This window comes from Passer montanus, unplaced genomic scaffold, assembly GCF_014805655.1.
Source record: "Passer montanus isolate IOZ18808 unplaced genomic scaffold, ASM1480565v1 scaffold53, whole genome shotgun sequence".
NCBI classification, from domain to species: Eukaryota; Metazoa; Chordata; class Aves; order Passeriformes; family Passeridae; genus Passer; species Passer montanus.
In genome coordinates this window covers 7,118,161-7,132,455 of record NW_024370263.1, presented here as the reverse complement: position 1 = coordinate 7,132,455, position 14,295 = coordinate 7,118,161, and the positions used below count along the sequence as shown (strand labels likewise).

General features: G+C 43.3%; 1 protein-coding gene across 1 annotated transcript in view; it reads right to left on the bottom strand.

Annotated features, from left to right (window-relative positions):
* Positions 1–14,295, bottom strand: part of AACS (acetoacetyl-CoA synthetase) — a 36,121-nt gene that overhangs the window by 5,822 nt on the left and 16,004 nt on the right. Inside the window, exons 6-15 of the mRNA XM_039724720.1 lie at positions 12,057–12,171; positions 11,503–11,584; positions 11,250–11,397; positions 7,547–7,627; positions 6,244–6,368; positions 3,551–3,615; positions 3,251–3,373; positions 1,849–1,962; positions 1,579–1,704; positions 66–135 (exon numbers count right to left, since the gene is read on the bottom strand). Coding sequence (XP_039580654.1) covers positions 66–135; positions 1,579–1,704; positions 1,849–1,962; positions 3,251–3,373; positions 3,551–3,615; positions 6,244–6,368; positions 7,547–7,627; positions 11,250–11,397; positions 11,503–11,584; positions 12,057–12,171 — 1,049 coding nt within the window. The remainder of the gene's footprint in view (positions 1–65; positions 136–1,578; positions 1,705–1,848; positions 1,963–3,250; positions 3,374–3,550; positions 3,616–6,243; positions 6,369–7,546; positions 7,628–11,249; positions 11,398–11,502; positions 11,585–12,056; positions 12,172–14,295) is intronic.

The window sequence follows — 14,295 nt, the reverse complement described above, 5'->3', positions numbered from 1 at the left end:
CTCCTGGGTGAAGAGAGCAGATTTGAACACTTTTTTCCTCCAAGCACTCCACCAGAACACTGTACCTGCGACCCAGCATGACAATTCCTCCAGTCTTGGGGTTGATTTTGCAGTAATCACCGTGGGCCCAGACACCTGGAGGGGAATGGCAAAGGTTAAGCAGGATTTCCTCATCCAGTCACATCGTGCAACTCAGCTGGCATGAACTGAGTGAATGAACAGAAATACAGCTGATATTGTCCCCCAGCCAGGGTAACAGCACTGAGCTACACCAACAATCCCCACCACAGTGACTGCAAGAACAGCCAGGAGCAGCTCAGAAATCAGATCAGACCCCAGCTTATCATCTGATGGCTTCCTTGCATGACTACACAGCATTCCTTACAAAACCAGCTGCTCTGAACACCTCATTTTGAATTACTGGAAGTATCTTCCACAGAAGTAACAACATTCCCACCTCCATTCATTGTCTTTCTTGATCCTTTTTTTATGATACACACTTCTGTACAAGAAGCTTTCTGGGCTTGTGTAACAGGTATCAACAATTCCCTAGAGAGCTTTTGTGCTTACTGTTCTTTGTCTTAATGCAAAATCAGGTTTGACTTTTCAGTTTTATTTAAGATTGCTACTGCCACAGCAGCCTGCCAAAACCCCAAGTACAACCCAATCCTATTCAAGTTTTTCTGAGGAGAAACACAAACCTCAATTATTTGCACATAAGACCATTTTCCAACTTAATTGTTGCTATCTCAAGCCTATTTACAAGGAAAGACAGAAAAGGGGTCCAGACAGAACCTCAGTGTTTTCAGTCTTAAAACTGTCACACAGATTATTTTCTTTTCTATTTTCTGCTGTCAGGCTTACACGCAGCCTGTAACTCTCACATTCCTCAGTTTTCCTGTGTCATTATCTCCTGCTGCACATCCTGACTTTTCCTGTGAATCCACTCTGTACTGTTGCTATTTATTAAAAAAAAAAAGTTTCCACACCCAAAAAAAAGCAGCTGGACATCCTGCTCTTAAAAAATTCCTGGGCACCAGGGGTTTTGGCATTGCTGTGCCACATGAGGATGAGCAGAGTCCTCCACAATTTCTAAGAAAAGCCTCTGGTCCACTTTACCCTGCAGAAGGCTAAGGCTGCATGTCTGAGGCAGCATGTATTTAATATATATTTAATCCTCATGCTAATGAGGCAGCAGGTCAGCACTTTTCCCTTGGGACTGACCCCTCCAGGCAGGAGGAGCAGCCTGGCAGAGAGCAGCACTCACTAAGAGCTGACTGCTGCCTGCCCTGTGCAGCCCTTCCAGCTCACATCTGTGCCAAGCACTGCAGCCTGGGACAGGCAGAGCTGCCCAAGGAGAGCAGCAGCCAGCCTGGATTGGAGCTTTGCAGAGATTCTCACTGCTTTTATTTGCATCTCTAGTCACAAAAAAGCACGAGAAAACACAGTGAGGTGTTATGAAATGTCATAGCCCACCCTGGAAATTGAGACTCAAAGCTGCACCAGTGGCTGTCACTGGGCAGCAGCAAATAAACCTGTGCCTTCAGTCTGCACCCTCCAAAGGCCTTCATGCCATACCTGGGAATTTGGAAAAATAAGCCTTTCTGTACTTGCTTCCATTCTCATCATTCCAGAAGTGTGTGGGCTGGCAGGGAATGGGCTTGGTGCAAACCAGCTCTCCACTTTCACCCCAAACTGGCTTTCCTGTAGACAAAAAAAGAGGTATTTTCCACATTTCCCTTCTGTAAATAACAGTAACAAAGCAAAGAGCATCTACACTTACTACTTGTTGTTAAAGTTAAGATCACCTTGCCACTGTATTTTCACAGTATTTAGGATCACAGTTACCTTCATCATTCCATGCTTCCACAGCCATTCCAAGATTTCTAGCCTGAATTTCTCCTTTGTAAACAGGAACTGTAACATTGTGACCCATGAAACATGAAATTATATCTGTTCCACCTACAATAAAAGAAATCCATTTAGAATATACAATATTTTCTGGGAAAAGCCAACCAGAAAACTGCACAGGAACACTGGAACAGCCAACTGCCAACCTCTGCCAAAGGCTCCTGATCCACACTAAGCAGCATAGAACAAACAGCATTATCCAGCATGTTGTGACTTTTATTAAAAGGTTTTCTTCCTTACTTTATATATCTTGTTATATGTGTATGCCTTTCATGCAGAGCTATCCCTTAAGGCATAGCTTTTCTCCTTTCCTCAGTCTCTTTAATCCCATTTAAGGAAATATCCATTTATAGGAGAGAGAAAACAAACAAGGCCTGCTTACCAGCCTTCAGATATTTACAGAATTACTTAGAAATGTTTTCTTGTTTGTTTTCATTAGTTTAAAGTAACCAGTCAGGCTATTCCACTGCACATTTACTCAGCTTTTATACCTTATCAGCATGGGAGGAGGGGAGCCAGGCCTCCAGGATGAACAGTTATCTTAAGAAAAATAGATACTGTCAAAGTGCTTACTTAACTGGAATATTTATAGTGTTCCTAGGACTTTATGGAAGAGAATTAAGACACAAATCAATCATGTTATCTTTTCTCAAAAATAGGCTTCTGCATTTGAGTCTATTAATGTCTGTAGTAGCAAGTTCTAGATTCAGCACTACTCTTACTGAGCCCAGAGTCTGAGACAACTTCAGGTGCAGAATAGTCACATTTTAAAAATCAAACTGAGTTGAAAAGCTCTTTGAAAAAGTCAGTCCTTGTTACAAAGCAAAATGAGGAGGGCTGTGGTGGACCTTACATGAGCAGAAGTTGTCTCAGCCAGCACTGCTCACAACAAACTGCACAGCATGGGGGCTTGATATTTCTCTAATTATATAATCCACAAAAAAAAAAAAATCCATCTGCAGTGCCAATTACTTGGCACAAAAGAACTGAAATGGGAACTCTCCAAGAGGTATTTTCTGCTAAAGTCAGCTATATGCAGAACAGTGTGTTCTGTAGGTTAATAGAGTCTTTGCTTGATCTCACCCTGCCACCCCTAAGGACAGCCAGTCAAAATAAATGATCATACTTAAAATCCAAAACAACCACCAAAAACACTTTGGAGTGCCTGAGTTTCATTATGGCACAGTGAATTATGCAGAAAAACCTCAGCACTAAAGAGACAGCTCATTCCAGTTTAACTACAACCAATCCCAAATGATCCAAAGCTTCCCAAACAGGCAGGAAGGAGCTGCAGAGGCAGTCAGAGAATTCCTGAGATGCTGCAGCATAAAAGCCTCACCTGAAATGGATCCCAGGAGGACACTGCTTTTTATGTGTTTGTAGACATACTCATAGCTTTGAGATTTGAGAGGGGATCCTGTAGACAGGATAGTGTGGAGTGTTTGGAGATTGTGTGTTTCACCTTAAAAAGGAGAAAAGCAACACAGGTTAAGGCAGAATTTTTCCAAGTGTTTGGAACTGTTTGCCACTACAATCCAGAATAATTACATAAAGGGCTGTGACAAGACAGGGAGCCAGAACCAGGAAAGGAAAGGTAGGAGGGAGGACAGAAGGGATTCACCAGCTTTTTGAAGCTTACATGGTTTTAAATTTTTCTCTTCTAGCACAGCCAGCCACTTTGCACCCGTTCCAAGGATGGTGATCCTAGAGGGAAAAGAAGTTTACATGTTTTGCATATTTAAATATGCTAAGATTCTAAAGACCTGCAATTCCCACTGCAGTGAGCAGAGCTGTTACACACTCTGTACGTGGATTAGACAAACAATGCAGCCTCTCAGAGCTTTCCAAGTGCAAGGCACATCCTTTTGAACTATCAAAATCAGTCAGATCAAATGTCATCTCTGCAGCTTTGAAACTTTTAACTCTATCTTTAAATATTAAGCAAAGCTCTCCCATCTCACAGAGACATTCACTTACATTTACAGGAATTTGTAGCTGCAGAACACTCCAAAGACATCACAAAATGTTAGCATGTTTACTTTATTAATGGGCCAGAATTTTCCAAGGGTGCCTTGGTACAGTCTTACACAGGAACACTTTGCCATTTCAGGGCACAGTTTGACAATAATTACTTTACTCTGGGACAGCAACCAGTGATTTTCTGGAGATCCCTGTTCAGCTTCCAGGGGTGAAAGCCTGAGCTACCATGCCTAAATGATCAGGAAATTTGGCCCAGCTGAACAATTCCATCCTGCCCTTGCAAAGGGTATTTAGAGCTCTTCAGTGTAATTAAAACTTGAAACAAAAGCTCTGTTTCTTCCATCTGTCAATGGCAGTGCCAGTTTAATGCTCCTGCTGACACTCAGGAAATCCTCTTACCTGGCTTCTGCTGATTCATTTTGCATTACAGCAATAAACTCCCTCAAGAAAATGCAGAGCTAGGTGAGGATAAGGGACACAGCACAGAGCATGGCCAATACCAACACCAGCAGAGCTTAAACAAGGTCCTGCTAGGCTGCCTTTGACTCCCAAGGCAGGATGGACACTGTTCCAGGCAAGGAGAGAGGATATTTCAACCCTGCCAAAAGGGGAGCTCCTCCTTTGCCATGCTGGTGGAGACTCCCCTCAGGTAGGAACAGGCTCCTTGCACAAACATCAGTGCACAGAACAATTCACCAGGCACCTGGGAAGGGCACACAGCATGGTTTGGACTGGAGGGAGCCTTAGAGATCATCCAGTTCCAAACCCTGCCATGAGCAGGGAACCTTCCAGCAGGAGAGCCCCCAGCCCAGTGCTCTCAGCTCCCCTCTGTGCCAATCCTATGAACTATTTTTACTCTTGTGTAACATCTCACTTTCCTTCCATGCCTCAAACCAGTGCTTATTTTACATTAGAATACAAAATGCTTCTCTATTTTAAGCTCTTTGACACTTCCTCTACAGCACATGTAGAGCCAAATCTCCCTTTATTTCCTTCCAAATGCTACAGAGCTGCATTTAGTCACCAAGCACCAATCCCCCTGCACAGATCACTAATGGATGGCCACTTGAGTCATTCCTGCCACGCAGGATGAGATATCCCGATGATCCCCTGAGAATATGCTCTCTGCAGGAAAGAGTGGTGCATCTTCAGAGGAGAAGGTAATCTTCACATGTTGGAGCCTTTTTTTTTAACATATTTAACATATGAGTGAGCTGGGAACAGACTGCATGATGAAGTACCACCCAGATGGCCACCGCTTTTAGCGCCAGATTACAAAAGTGAGACATGCAGACACATTTATCTTCACTTGCTTTTGGCATGCGGAGACAATGCTTAAAAATAAGCTGGGTTGTTTCTCAATTCTCATTTTTTTTTGCCTGTTGTTCTACCAGGGTTTCTTTGGGGGTGAAGCATGGCTGAAGTTTGTGGGTTTCTTTTGTGTTTTTGTTTTACTGGAAGCATTCTGACTTGGCATTAAGCTTCAGTTGTAATAGCCAGAGACAAAATGTCAGTCTTTAAATATTACATGTCACAAAAGACACTAAAGTTTAAATTATTAATCATGCAGAGCCAGAAAGTGAATCTTTTGTCATCCACTTTCCACCACAAACAATTTTAATTATCAATTAAAAATGACACTTGTTTCACTGGTAATAAAATTCAAATTTACTCCTTACATGTAGCTGGCAAAGTAGGAAAGTTACAAAATAAATTAAAAAAAAAAATCGAAGTTTAACAAAGTGTACAAAGCTAAATGCAATCACAGGGCTTTAGAGCTGTTTATCTGCTACCTGCCATTTCTCTAAGCTTCAAGAAAGGGTGCTGTGAGCATTTTCAGGCACAAAAAATGGCATGAAACAATTACTGAACAGCTTATCAGTATGAATTAGGCATTATAGGTTAAAAAGCAAAATATGAAAATATAAGCAGCCCTGCTGAGCCTTTCCAGTCAATTTATGTCTTTAAGTCAAAGTTCTATATTAAAATCTTAGGTTGAGCTGCTTGAAAAAAAGAGCTCTTATTTACTAAGTTCTGAGTGTGCTGAGAAATTACTCTTCAGATTGCTCCCAATTACTGCCTTTTGAAAAGGCTGCTCTTGAAAAGTATTGAACCAAAAGTCTTTGTTTGCCTGGAATTCTAATACCTGACTCCAATTTGAAACAATCAGCTCTTTGTCTCTCCTCCTCTCTCAGAAAATGTTTTAGTACAAATTTTAAAAAGCAGTTCCACCCAGGGCTGAGCCAAAAGATAAACTGTGTCATGCTGTGCACGAGCTCCTGCCCAGGGGAACAGCACCTCCAGGGTGACAGGAGCCAACGCCACCACCTTGATGTAGCCCTGCATACATACCCTAGTCTGTCAGTCAGGTCCCAGAGCACATTTGGGGAAGGAATGAGAGGAGATCCATCATACAGGACCACTGAAGCTCCTGTAGCAAGCGCAGTCACCAGCCAGTTCCACATCATCCAGCCAGTCTGGAGCAGAGAAGAAACCTCCATGAGTTTGTCCCTGCCTGCAGCCCCAGCAGAGCTCTCAGCTGGCACAGACCATGAGTCTGTCCCTCCCTGCAGCCCCAGCAGTGCTGTCAGCTGGCACAGGCCATGAGTTTGTCCCCCCCATGAGTCTGTCCCTCCCTGCAGCCCCAGCAGAGCTGTCAGCTGGCACAGGCCATGAGTTTGTCCCTCCCTGCAGCCCCAGCAGTGCTGTCAGCTGGCACAGGAGCCACAGCCAGCTCCACAAGGATGCACTGGTGCAGATCTTGGCAGAAGCTGGACCCCAGCTCAATCCCTGCCCTCATGCAAGAAGTGCCACCTTCCTCTCCACTCCCCCTGCCTGAAGTTCTCCTGCTGTGAAAGCCACAGCAGAGATTTTGTCAGATCACACCAGCACTAAGGCTGAAGCTCTGCTCACCCTCTCACCTGTCCCAGGCTGCCTGCTCCTGATGGATGTTGATCTAAGTGATGCCTACCAACACCTAATGAGCTGGGGATTCCATGGCTCCCTGCACACACAGCTTTCAGCAGGAGCCAGGACAAGGCAGAGACAAGGCAATTACCATGATCCCTCCATGGAGATACTGCAAACTGACTAGTCATGTTAAAGTTCACAAGGGAACTCATGAGGAAAGACAGCCTCCTCAAACTGCTACAGCCACTTAGGAAGGCTTAGGAATCATTTTTCCTGATTACAGCATTAGGAAGAACACCCCCACTAAATAACTGAACCCCACACAGATGAGGTTCATCCCTTTTCCTTTATCAAGCTTGGAGCTGGGCAGTTTCTCTCCTCACAAACAAAACAGACAAATTCTCATCTCGAGTATGACCTAGCCCTGCAGGAAGGTGGAATCTGATTTGTAGGTGATATTGATGAGGCAGCTTGATCAATACACCTAAGAGACTAAAATCAATCCATTTTCCTCACCAGTTAGGTCAGAAACATTTAACATGGGTTTGACCTTTCATCAGAAAGGTCCCTGCTGCATTTTATTATTTCACCTGATTTTTTTTTTAAACTCAGATGGAACAATCCCTTGCAGTAAAAAAACTTAACACACAAACAAGTGTACTTGTGGATTTGTATGACAAGTTGTCCCATCTTTACAGGAAAAAGATGTTACAGGATTTCTAAAAGTGCCTGAAGCCCCACTTGCCGTTGTGTAGTACATGATCACATCACTGCTGCTCATGTTGCCATGAAGAATGTGCTCCTTCAGGTGCTGGATGAGGGTACCCTGCAAAAAGAAAGGAAAAAACAAGATCACACTAATGAAAAAGCAAAACTCTGACAGCACATTAAGACTTAAAAAACACCAACAATCAATAGCTTGCAGGATGTAGTCCAGGATTAAAGCAAGTATTCCCTTCCAGTACCACTGAATAAATCCCAGGCCTATCTAACAGCAGCAGCAATTGCATTCTCCATTTTCTCACATAACTTTTCAGCCTTTCTCATTAGACCTCGGCAATTCCCACTGCACATCACTTTTAATCCATGGAATAAACAACTCCCTTCCCTTCCACTCCACACAGCCATCAGTTGCAGAGTACTCCATGCAGACCCTAATTTTAACAGCAGGCTTTCAGCAGCCAGACTTTCCAAGAGAAGCCCTTTGACAGTTTCATTTTCAGGGAATTTGGGCAATGGGAGGAGTGAAGAACTGAGAGCTGCCACAAACTGCAGCAGCTGCTGAACATTAGCACCATGTGTCCAAATTATCTTATCTATTAACATCTAGGAGACAAAAGGCCTGACAGCACAGATCTCTTGTAAACACAAATGTGAGATGTCTCACTGCTCAGAGCATCAATATTAATAATGGCCTGAAATGTATTATTTCCTTTTGTTGGAAATGCTGCTAAACCACCTTCCTGATCATCATTAAAGCACAAGTTGCTAGGATAAATAAATGTACAGACTACTTCATTAAGCCACTTCACTGCAGTGACAAATTAATGTAGCCAATGTTAAAATAAAAAATGGGTTTTGCATTTATGCAAGGAGTCATAGTGAAACTATTAAGAGCCTCATAAGCATGAAACAAGATTTACACTGAAAGAAAACAGATTACAGATAAACATTCAAAATGAAAAAGGAGAGTCATAAAACTGGCACATGCTTCGGGAGAAAAAGCAGAAAACATTAAATAAAAATAAAGGAGTAAATCTTATTTTCACTCCACTGCTCAAAGGAGCCAGGTCTGAATTCACCTACTGCTGTTTGAACACCCTCAGCTGTCACAACGCTGCCATCTAGCTACAGCTGCCATCTCCTACAGCTGAACATCACCCAAAAATCGGGATTCAGAAACAGTGTCGAACTGAACTGGTAAGGTTGCCCAAAGCATTGCAGGTGTTTACATAATTACTGCATTTGTAAAGGAAAGCCCATTGCTCCTGCAGGAGATTCTGAAAGAGCCACTCAAAACACCAAAATTAAAAGTAATATTCAATTCATATAAATACTGGTTTTCTTTTTCCTTCGTTTAGTTTTTGCTGCTTCAGTTTTGGAACCAAAAGGGAATTTCTGAGAATGGTCATAGCCTATACCTAAAACCAATTTCCCTGCAAAAGCTGGTACATCTCAGGCTGGAAACAAAAGGACTCTGGGAGAAGGCAGAGCTGCTCTGAACTCAGAGCCCAAAATGCTCTTGAGTTCATTTACAGGACTCATTTATTTACAGGACTTTTACAACCCCAAGCATTTCCTACACCAGGGATCTGCAGCACTGCAGAGCTTTACACCCAAGCCTGGAGATGGACAGATGTGAACTGAAGAGGATTTGAGCTCAAAATTCTCTCCTTGGAGAGCTGGGAGCAGGGAATAACTGCAAAGGCAAGAAGAACCACCAGTGCTTTTAGGACTAAAGAATAACAATTACTAAGGTTGTTCTGCAGCACACCCAACTGGCCAAAACCACATAGCTTTGCTTCCAGGATCAAAAAAATAGCCTACTCCTCTGAGCCACCATTTTTTGTATCATCTCCCATGACCTGGCTTCATTGTCTTTATTTATGTATGTCATTTCACTGTGGAGCAAGAAAACAGACCAGAAACTCACTGCAGAATCAGGTAAACTGGGTTGTGAAGTTCAAGCAAGCTGCCTATTGGCATCTAAAATCAGTACAGTAACAAACCAGCATTGCAGCACACTATAAATAAGCAAGAATTTAAATGTCTTCACCAAAATGTCATCTCTTCTTGCTGTTTTTACTAACAAAAACATATTTGGTTTAAACTAAGGTTGAAAAATAAAACAAAGACAGTAGGCTAATCTGCCTTTTTAAAAATCAAATCAAAGCAAATCATCCTATTAATTCCAGTGGAAACAAGATTAAGCCTAGAACAAACAGACAAACCCAATCAAGTGTGTAAAAGGCATCTAAGAATTTATTTGCACGGACTTTGTGTAGGCCCTATTTAAACACTGAGGTCCCTAATTTAACAATTTGCTTTTCAGCCAGAGGTGCTAGCAGCAGGAAAAAAAAAAAAAATCAATCTGCACTAGAACTACAGAGCTGCTCAGTGGAAACAACCATCACAAACAAGAGATCTTACTCATCCATCCACCCAGCAAGGATGAGTAGTCTGGCCCCAAACTCTAAGGTAGCTCTGCACATGACTCAGGAGAGCAGAGTCATGATTCAGGGCAAGCTAGCAGGTAAGATGGGAAAAGAAAGAACTTTGCAAAGAAAAGTCCCATTTTCTGATCTACAGCTATTTTTCATCTCTAGTGTTTATCACCCATCTCTGAACAAAACACCTGTCCTGTTTTTGCTAATCCACCCCTGCAAGTATTTACCCAGTCTAAAGGCAGCACAGCTTCAAAACAGCTGTCAAACTTCAAAACCCACCTCCTTTCTTCTTCACAAACACTGGATTTGTGTCCCAAAGGGACCATTTGGTGCTGCTGGTATGATCTCCTGCTGATTGATAACTCAAAGCAGTGTTTACAGGCAGCAGGGGATTTGTCTGGGGGCAAATCCTCCAGTCCCTGCCATCAAAGAGAGGCAAGAACACCCACACTGGGGGCACAGCATCAAAGGATGCTGCCCCCAGGCCACCCAGCCCTGCAGGGTGCTCACCCTGCCTTGCAGAGCAAACAGCAGAAGTGAGGCACTGGCTAAAAGCTGTGCAGTTCCATTCACACACATTGCTGCAAATGCTCTAACAACACATCCTGCCTGCCTTCAATGGGGAAAAACCTGCCTTCCATCAAGGATTATAGCAGAATTAAAGGTTTAGCACTGCTGCTGTCACTGCCTCTATTTTAAGAGCTTTGGAACATCAAGAGCATGTGGAAAGAATGTGAGCAAGGGTCATTCTGGCACCAATATCAGATATTATCTTTAGCCACAAGAAGACACTGCCTCAAGCAGTTTCCATGCAATGTAAAGCCCACACTCAATGAGATTCCAACTCTCTGCCTTCCTTCCTTCAAGCCTGAGGAGGATGACATACTCTAAACTGATAAACATGAAGTAATGCTCAAGGTAAAAAATTATTCAAGCTCCCTATGGGCCTCAAGCTAACCATGTCTAAAAATCAGCTGCAAACACCTAATTCAAGTTCTTTGACTTTTCTTCTTCAAATATCAGTCAGGCTACTTCTGCTGGTGCTTTTGCTCCCAGGAAACACCTGGAATCTGAAAGGACTCCACACTGATTTCTAAACCAGAGTATTTTACATCCTTACCAATCCACACTAACAAATAAAAACATTCACTGTCAAGTTACTAAAAAAAATATCAGCAATCAATTCTTGCTTAAAACACATCACAGTGTGATGCTGTTAAAGGAAAAATGTAAGCCAAGCAGTAAAGCAGAGCCAGTGCAGCTCCAGGAGGGAGAACATACCCCTGCTGAGTGAACCATGCATTTTGGTGCCCCTGTGGTGCCTGAGGAATACATGATAAAGAGAGGATGGCTGAAAGGCAGCTGCTCAAACTCCAGCTGGGGAGCCTGGTCTCCTTTCCCAGTGGCAAGGAAGTCTTCTAAAAAGACACTGCATAAGGAGGAGGAGAAAAAAAGGAACATTTCAAAACTTTCTGAAAGCATTACCCCAGCCCGTGTGTAAGATCACCTCTGGACCCAGCAGTGCTCCCATTACCTGTTTGGAATCTTAGAAATATCTATGGTTTCTCTTGAAGATACATATGGAATCACCACCACTTTCTTTAGGTCTGGAAGTCCTGGAAGAAGGAAGAAAAGGTTTTTTTACATTGAGTTACATTAGCAAAGGTCTTTTCTGCCTGATTGAATCATAGAGTGTAATGCACCAAGTAACAGAATTCTGATGCACTGAGTATTGAAACCCCAGAGGACTGAGTTGTTACCCAAGATGCAATTTCCTCAATGCTGCCAGCCTTTTAGGTGTAAATCTGCAAGCTTTAGTGCTGTAATGCCTCAGCACTTTGCTTGAGCTTGCAAACACCATCACCAGCCCCTGCTCCCACTGTTGGCTAATTTCTGATGATCTATTCAAGTTCAGCAAGCAGAAGACTGTCAAATTACAGAAAAGACCATTCAGCTTTTACCCAAATGTGTTCTGAAAGCCTCAGTGGCCACTGTGGCTGTAAAGAAGGAAGGACAGCAACAAGCAGTGGCAGGGCAGGCTCTGAGGGCTCACAGAACCACAGAGCAGGTGGGATGCAGTGAAATTACCTTTTACCACCCTCAGCAGCTTTTCCAAGTGGTTGTGCTCTTTGCCATTGTATATAACAGCTTCGACAGAAAAGATGAGCTTGGGCTGAATTTGGGAAAATCTGTCCAGTACACCCTAGGGATAAAGAGAAAAATGTGTTTTAAAAATGAAATTAACTGCTCCAGTAGGAAATTTCAGTGGGAGCTAAATGTAAATTTCAAAACAAGCAAGGAATAAGGACAGGCATTAAGAGGAGAGTTGTTAAAAGACTGCCTGCTTGTCTTTCACTCACACAGGATCTCTGAAGCACAACAGGTTTGTAACAATTAATTCATGACCCCCAACCAGACCAACCAATGATCAAACCCCCATGGACCACTGAGGGAAAGGCCAAGCTCACAAAGTCCTAAACAGCTAAAAAATCACCCTGCAGGTCAGATTGGACTCATGTAAAGAGGACAGGCAGCTGTGATGTGAGCAGAACTGGGCACTTGGTGCCCATGAAGGTGCACAGGACTCCTGCTGCACCTGCAGGAGCAGCTCCACGTGCCCCAGCTGCTCTGACAGAGGCTGGGGGGACAAACACCATCCTGGGGGGGAGGCACTGATGGTGAGGGGCCCCCACATGGACTGGCAGCTTTGTTCTGCCACCAGTAACAAAAGAAACCTCACCAGTGGTTTTTAGCAAAATAAATTGATGTTGAACACACACAGGCTACCAACAAAAGATACCACAGCTCCTTTAGTATCTCTGCAGCACACCACATTCAAATGCTAAACTTTCAGGTGTCTCCTCCAGCTTACACTGTGTTCAGTAATTTACCACAGCTATCATCCTATTTGAGATTAAAACCCTCCTGGCACTTACTGTTTTCCATGTACACTGCATGCAGCAGCCTACCAGAAATGGATCTTTTTGTATTCAACAGCAAGAAGCAAATCCTTTCAATAAAAGCTCTCAGCACACTGATGTTCAAACCTCTCTAGCTCCATTACTTGAAGCATTAAGAAGTACAAGATTACACAATACTGTAAAATTGTCAGCTAAGTGTTCAAGAACAATCTCCTAAATCATGCTGCAGAAATCAGACTTGAGTCATCTGCTTATTCTTCCCAGCATTCTTTATTTTTCTGTTTTCTATTTTGCCTTCTACATTGCAGCCAAAATGAGAAACAAATTATTACCAAAACTGAAGATGAAAGCAAAAACATGGTCAACTCCTCTCTGTTAAACTCCTTTCTGAGCAGGGCTGCTCAGCATTGAAAAAAACCTGCTGCAAAAGGACAGGAGTTCTGTCCTGACAGTTTGTCCATGCTACAAGAACCCACAGGTAAGGGATATGGCTACATAGAAATGTATTAGCTGAGAATGTCACTTAACAGCTTTCCCTCCTATCAAACATGTATTTCCTTCTCCTTGCTCACATGATAAGAAAACACAGTGACAATGCACTGACATTCAAATTTCTCAATTACTTTAAAACAAAAAATCACCAGAGTCTGTTCTGGTGACAGAAGAAGTTTTCAAGAAGCCCCATGTGTGTTACCTAACAAACTCAGAAATGGAGATTCAATTAATACATTACAGTTACTCTGAGGGAGTAGGAAGTCAGATCTCCTGCTTCTTTGGTAAATTCTCTACATCTTGCTCTGCTCCATTGCCCAGGAACAGCCCAAGCAGCCCCTTGTGCACGTGTGCATCCCCTCATGCTGAGTGCAGGGCACACACATCCCATTTCCATGCTGCATGATGGTTAAAAATTAAGACCAATGAGCACTACGGGTACTCTAAAGAGAAGAATCAGATCTGAAGAGAAGTGAGAATCAGAAGCAGAGATGGCTCCAGCTCTCAGGGTCCTACCAAAGCTGCTAACACACCCAGTTAAATTCATTAGCACTGGCAGCATCAAACCCCACAGGGCAGCCTGCTATGATACAAAGGCAATACAGACAGATGGAACACGTAATTGCTACACTGGAACTGCAATCCAAGCAGATGGCTCAGCAAGGAATTCCTTCCACAGACAGCTCAGGTGTAGCAGATATGGCTCACTCTATTCCACGAGCTTCCAGTTCAGTCCAAAAAATCGTGCAGGGCCCACAAATGGAGCTGCACTGAGCTCACCAAAGGCTCCTCACCAGCTCTGGGAGCAGAGCTTCATGAACTCACAAACCCACCCATTTCCCATGCACAGGCCAGCACTTTGCCATGAATTTCTGGGAAGGGACAGCAGGGAGCAGAGGGATGGAGCAGCAGCT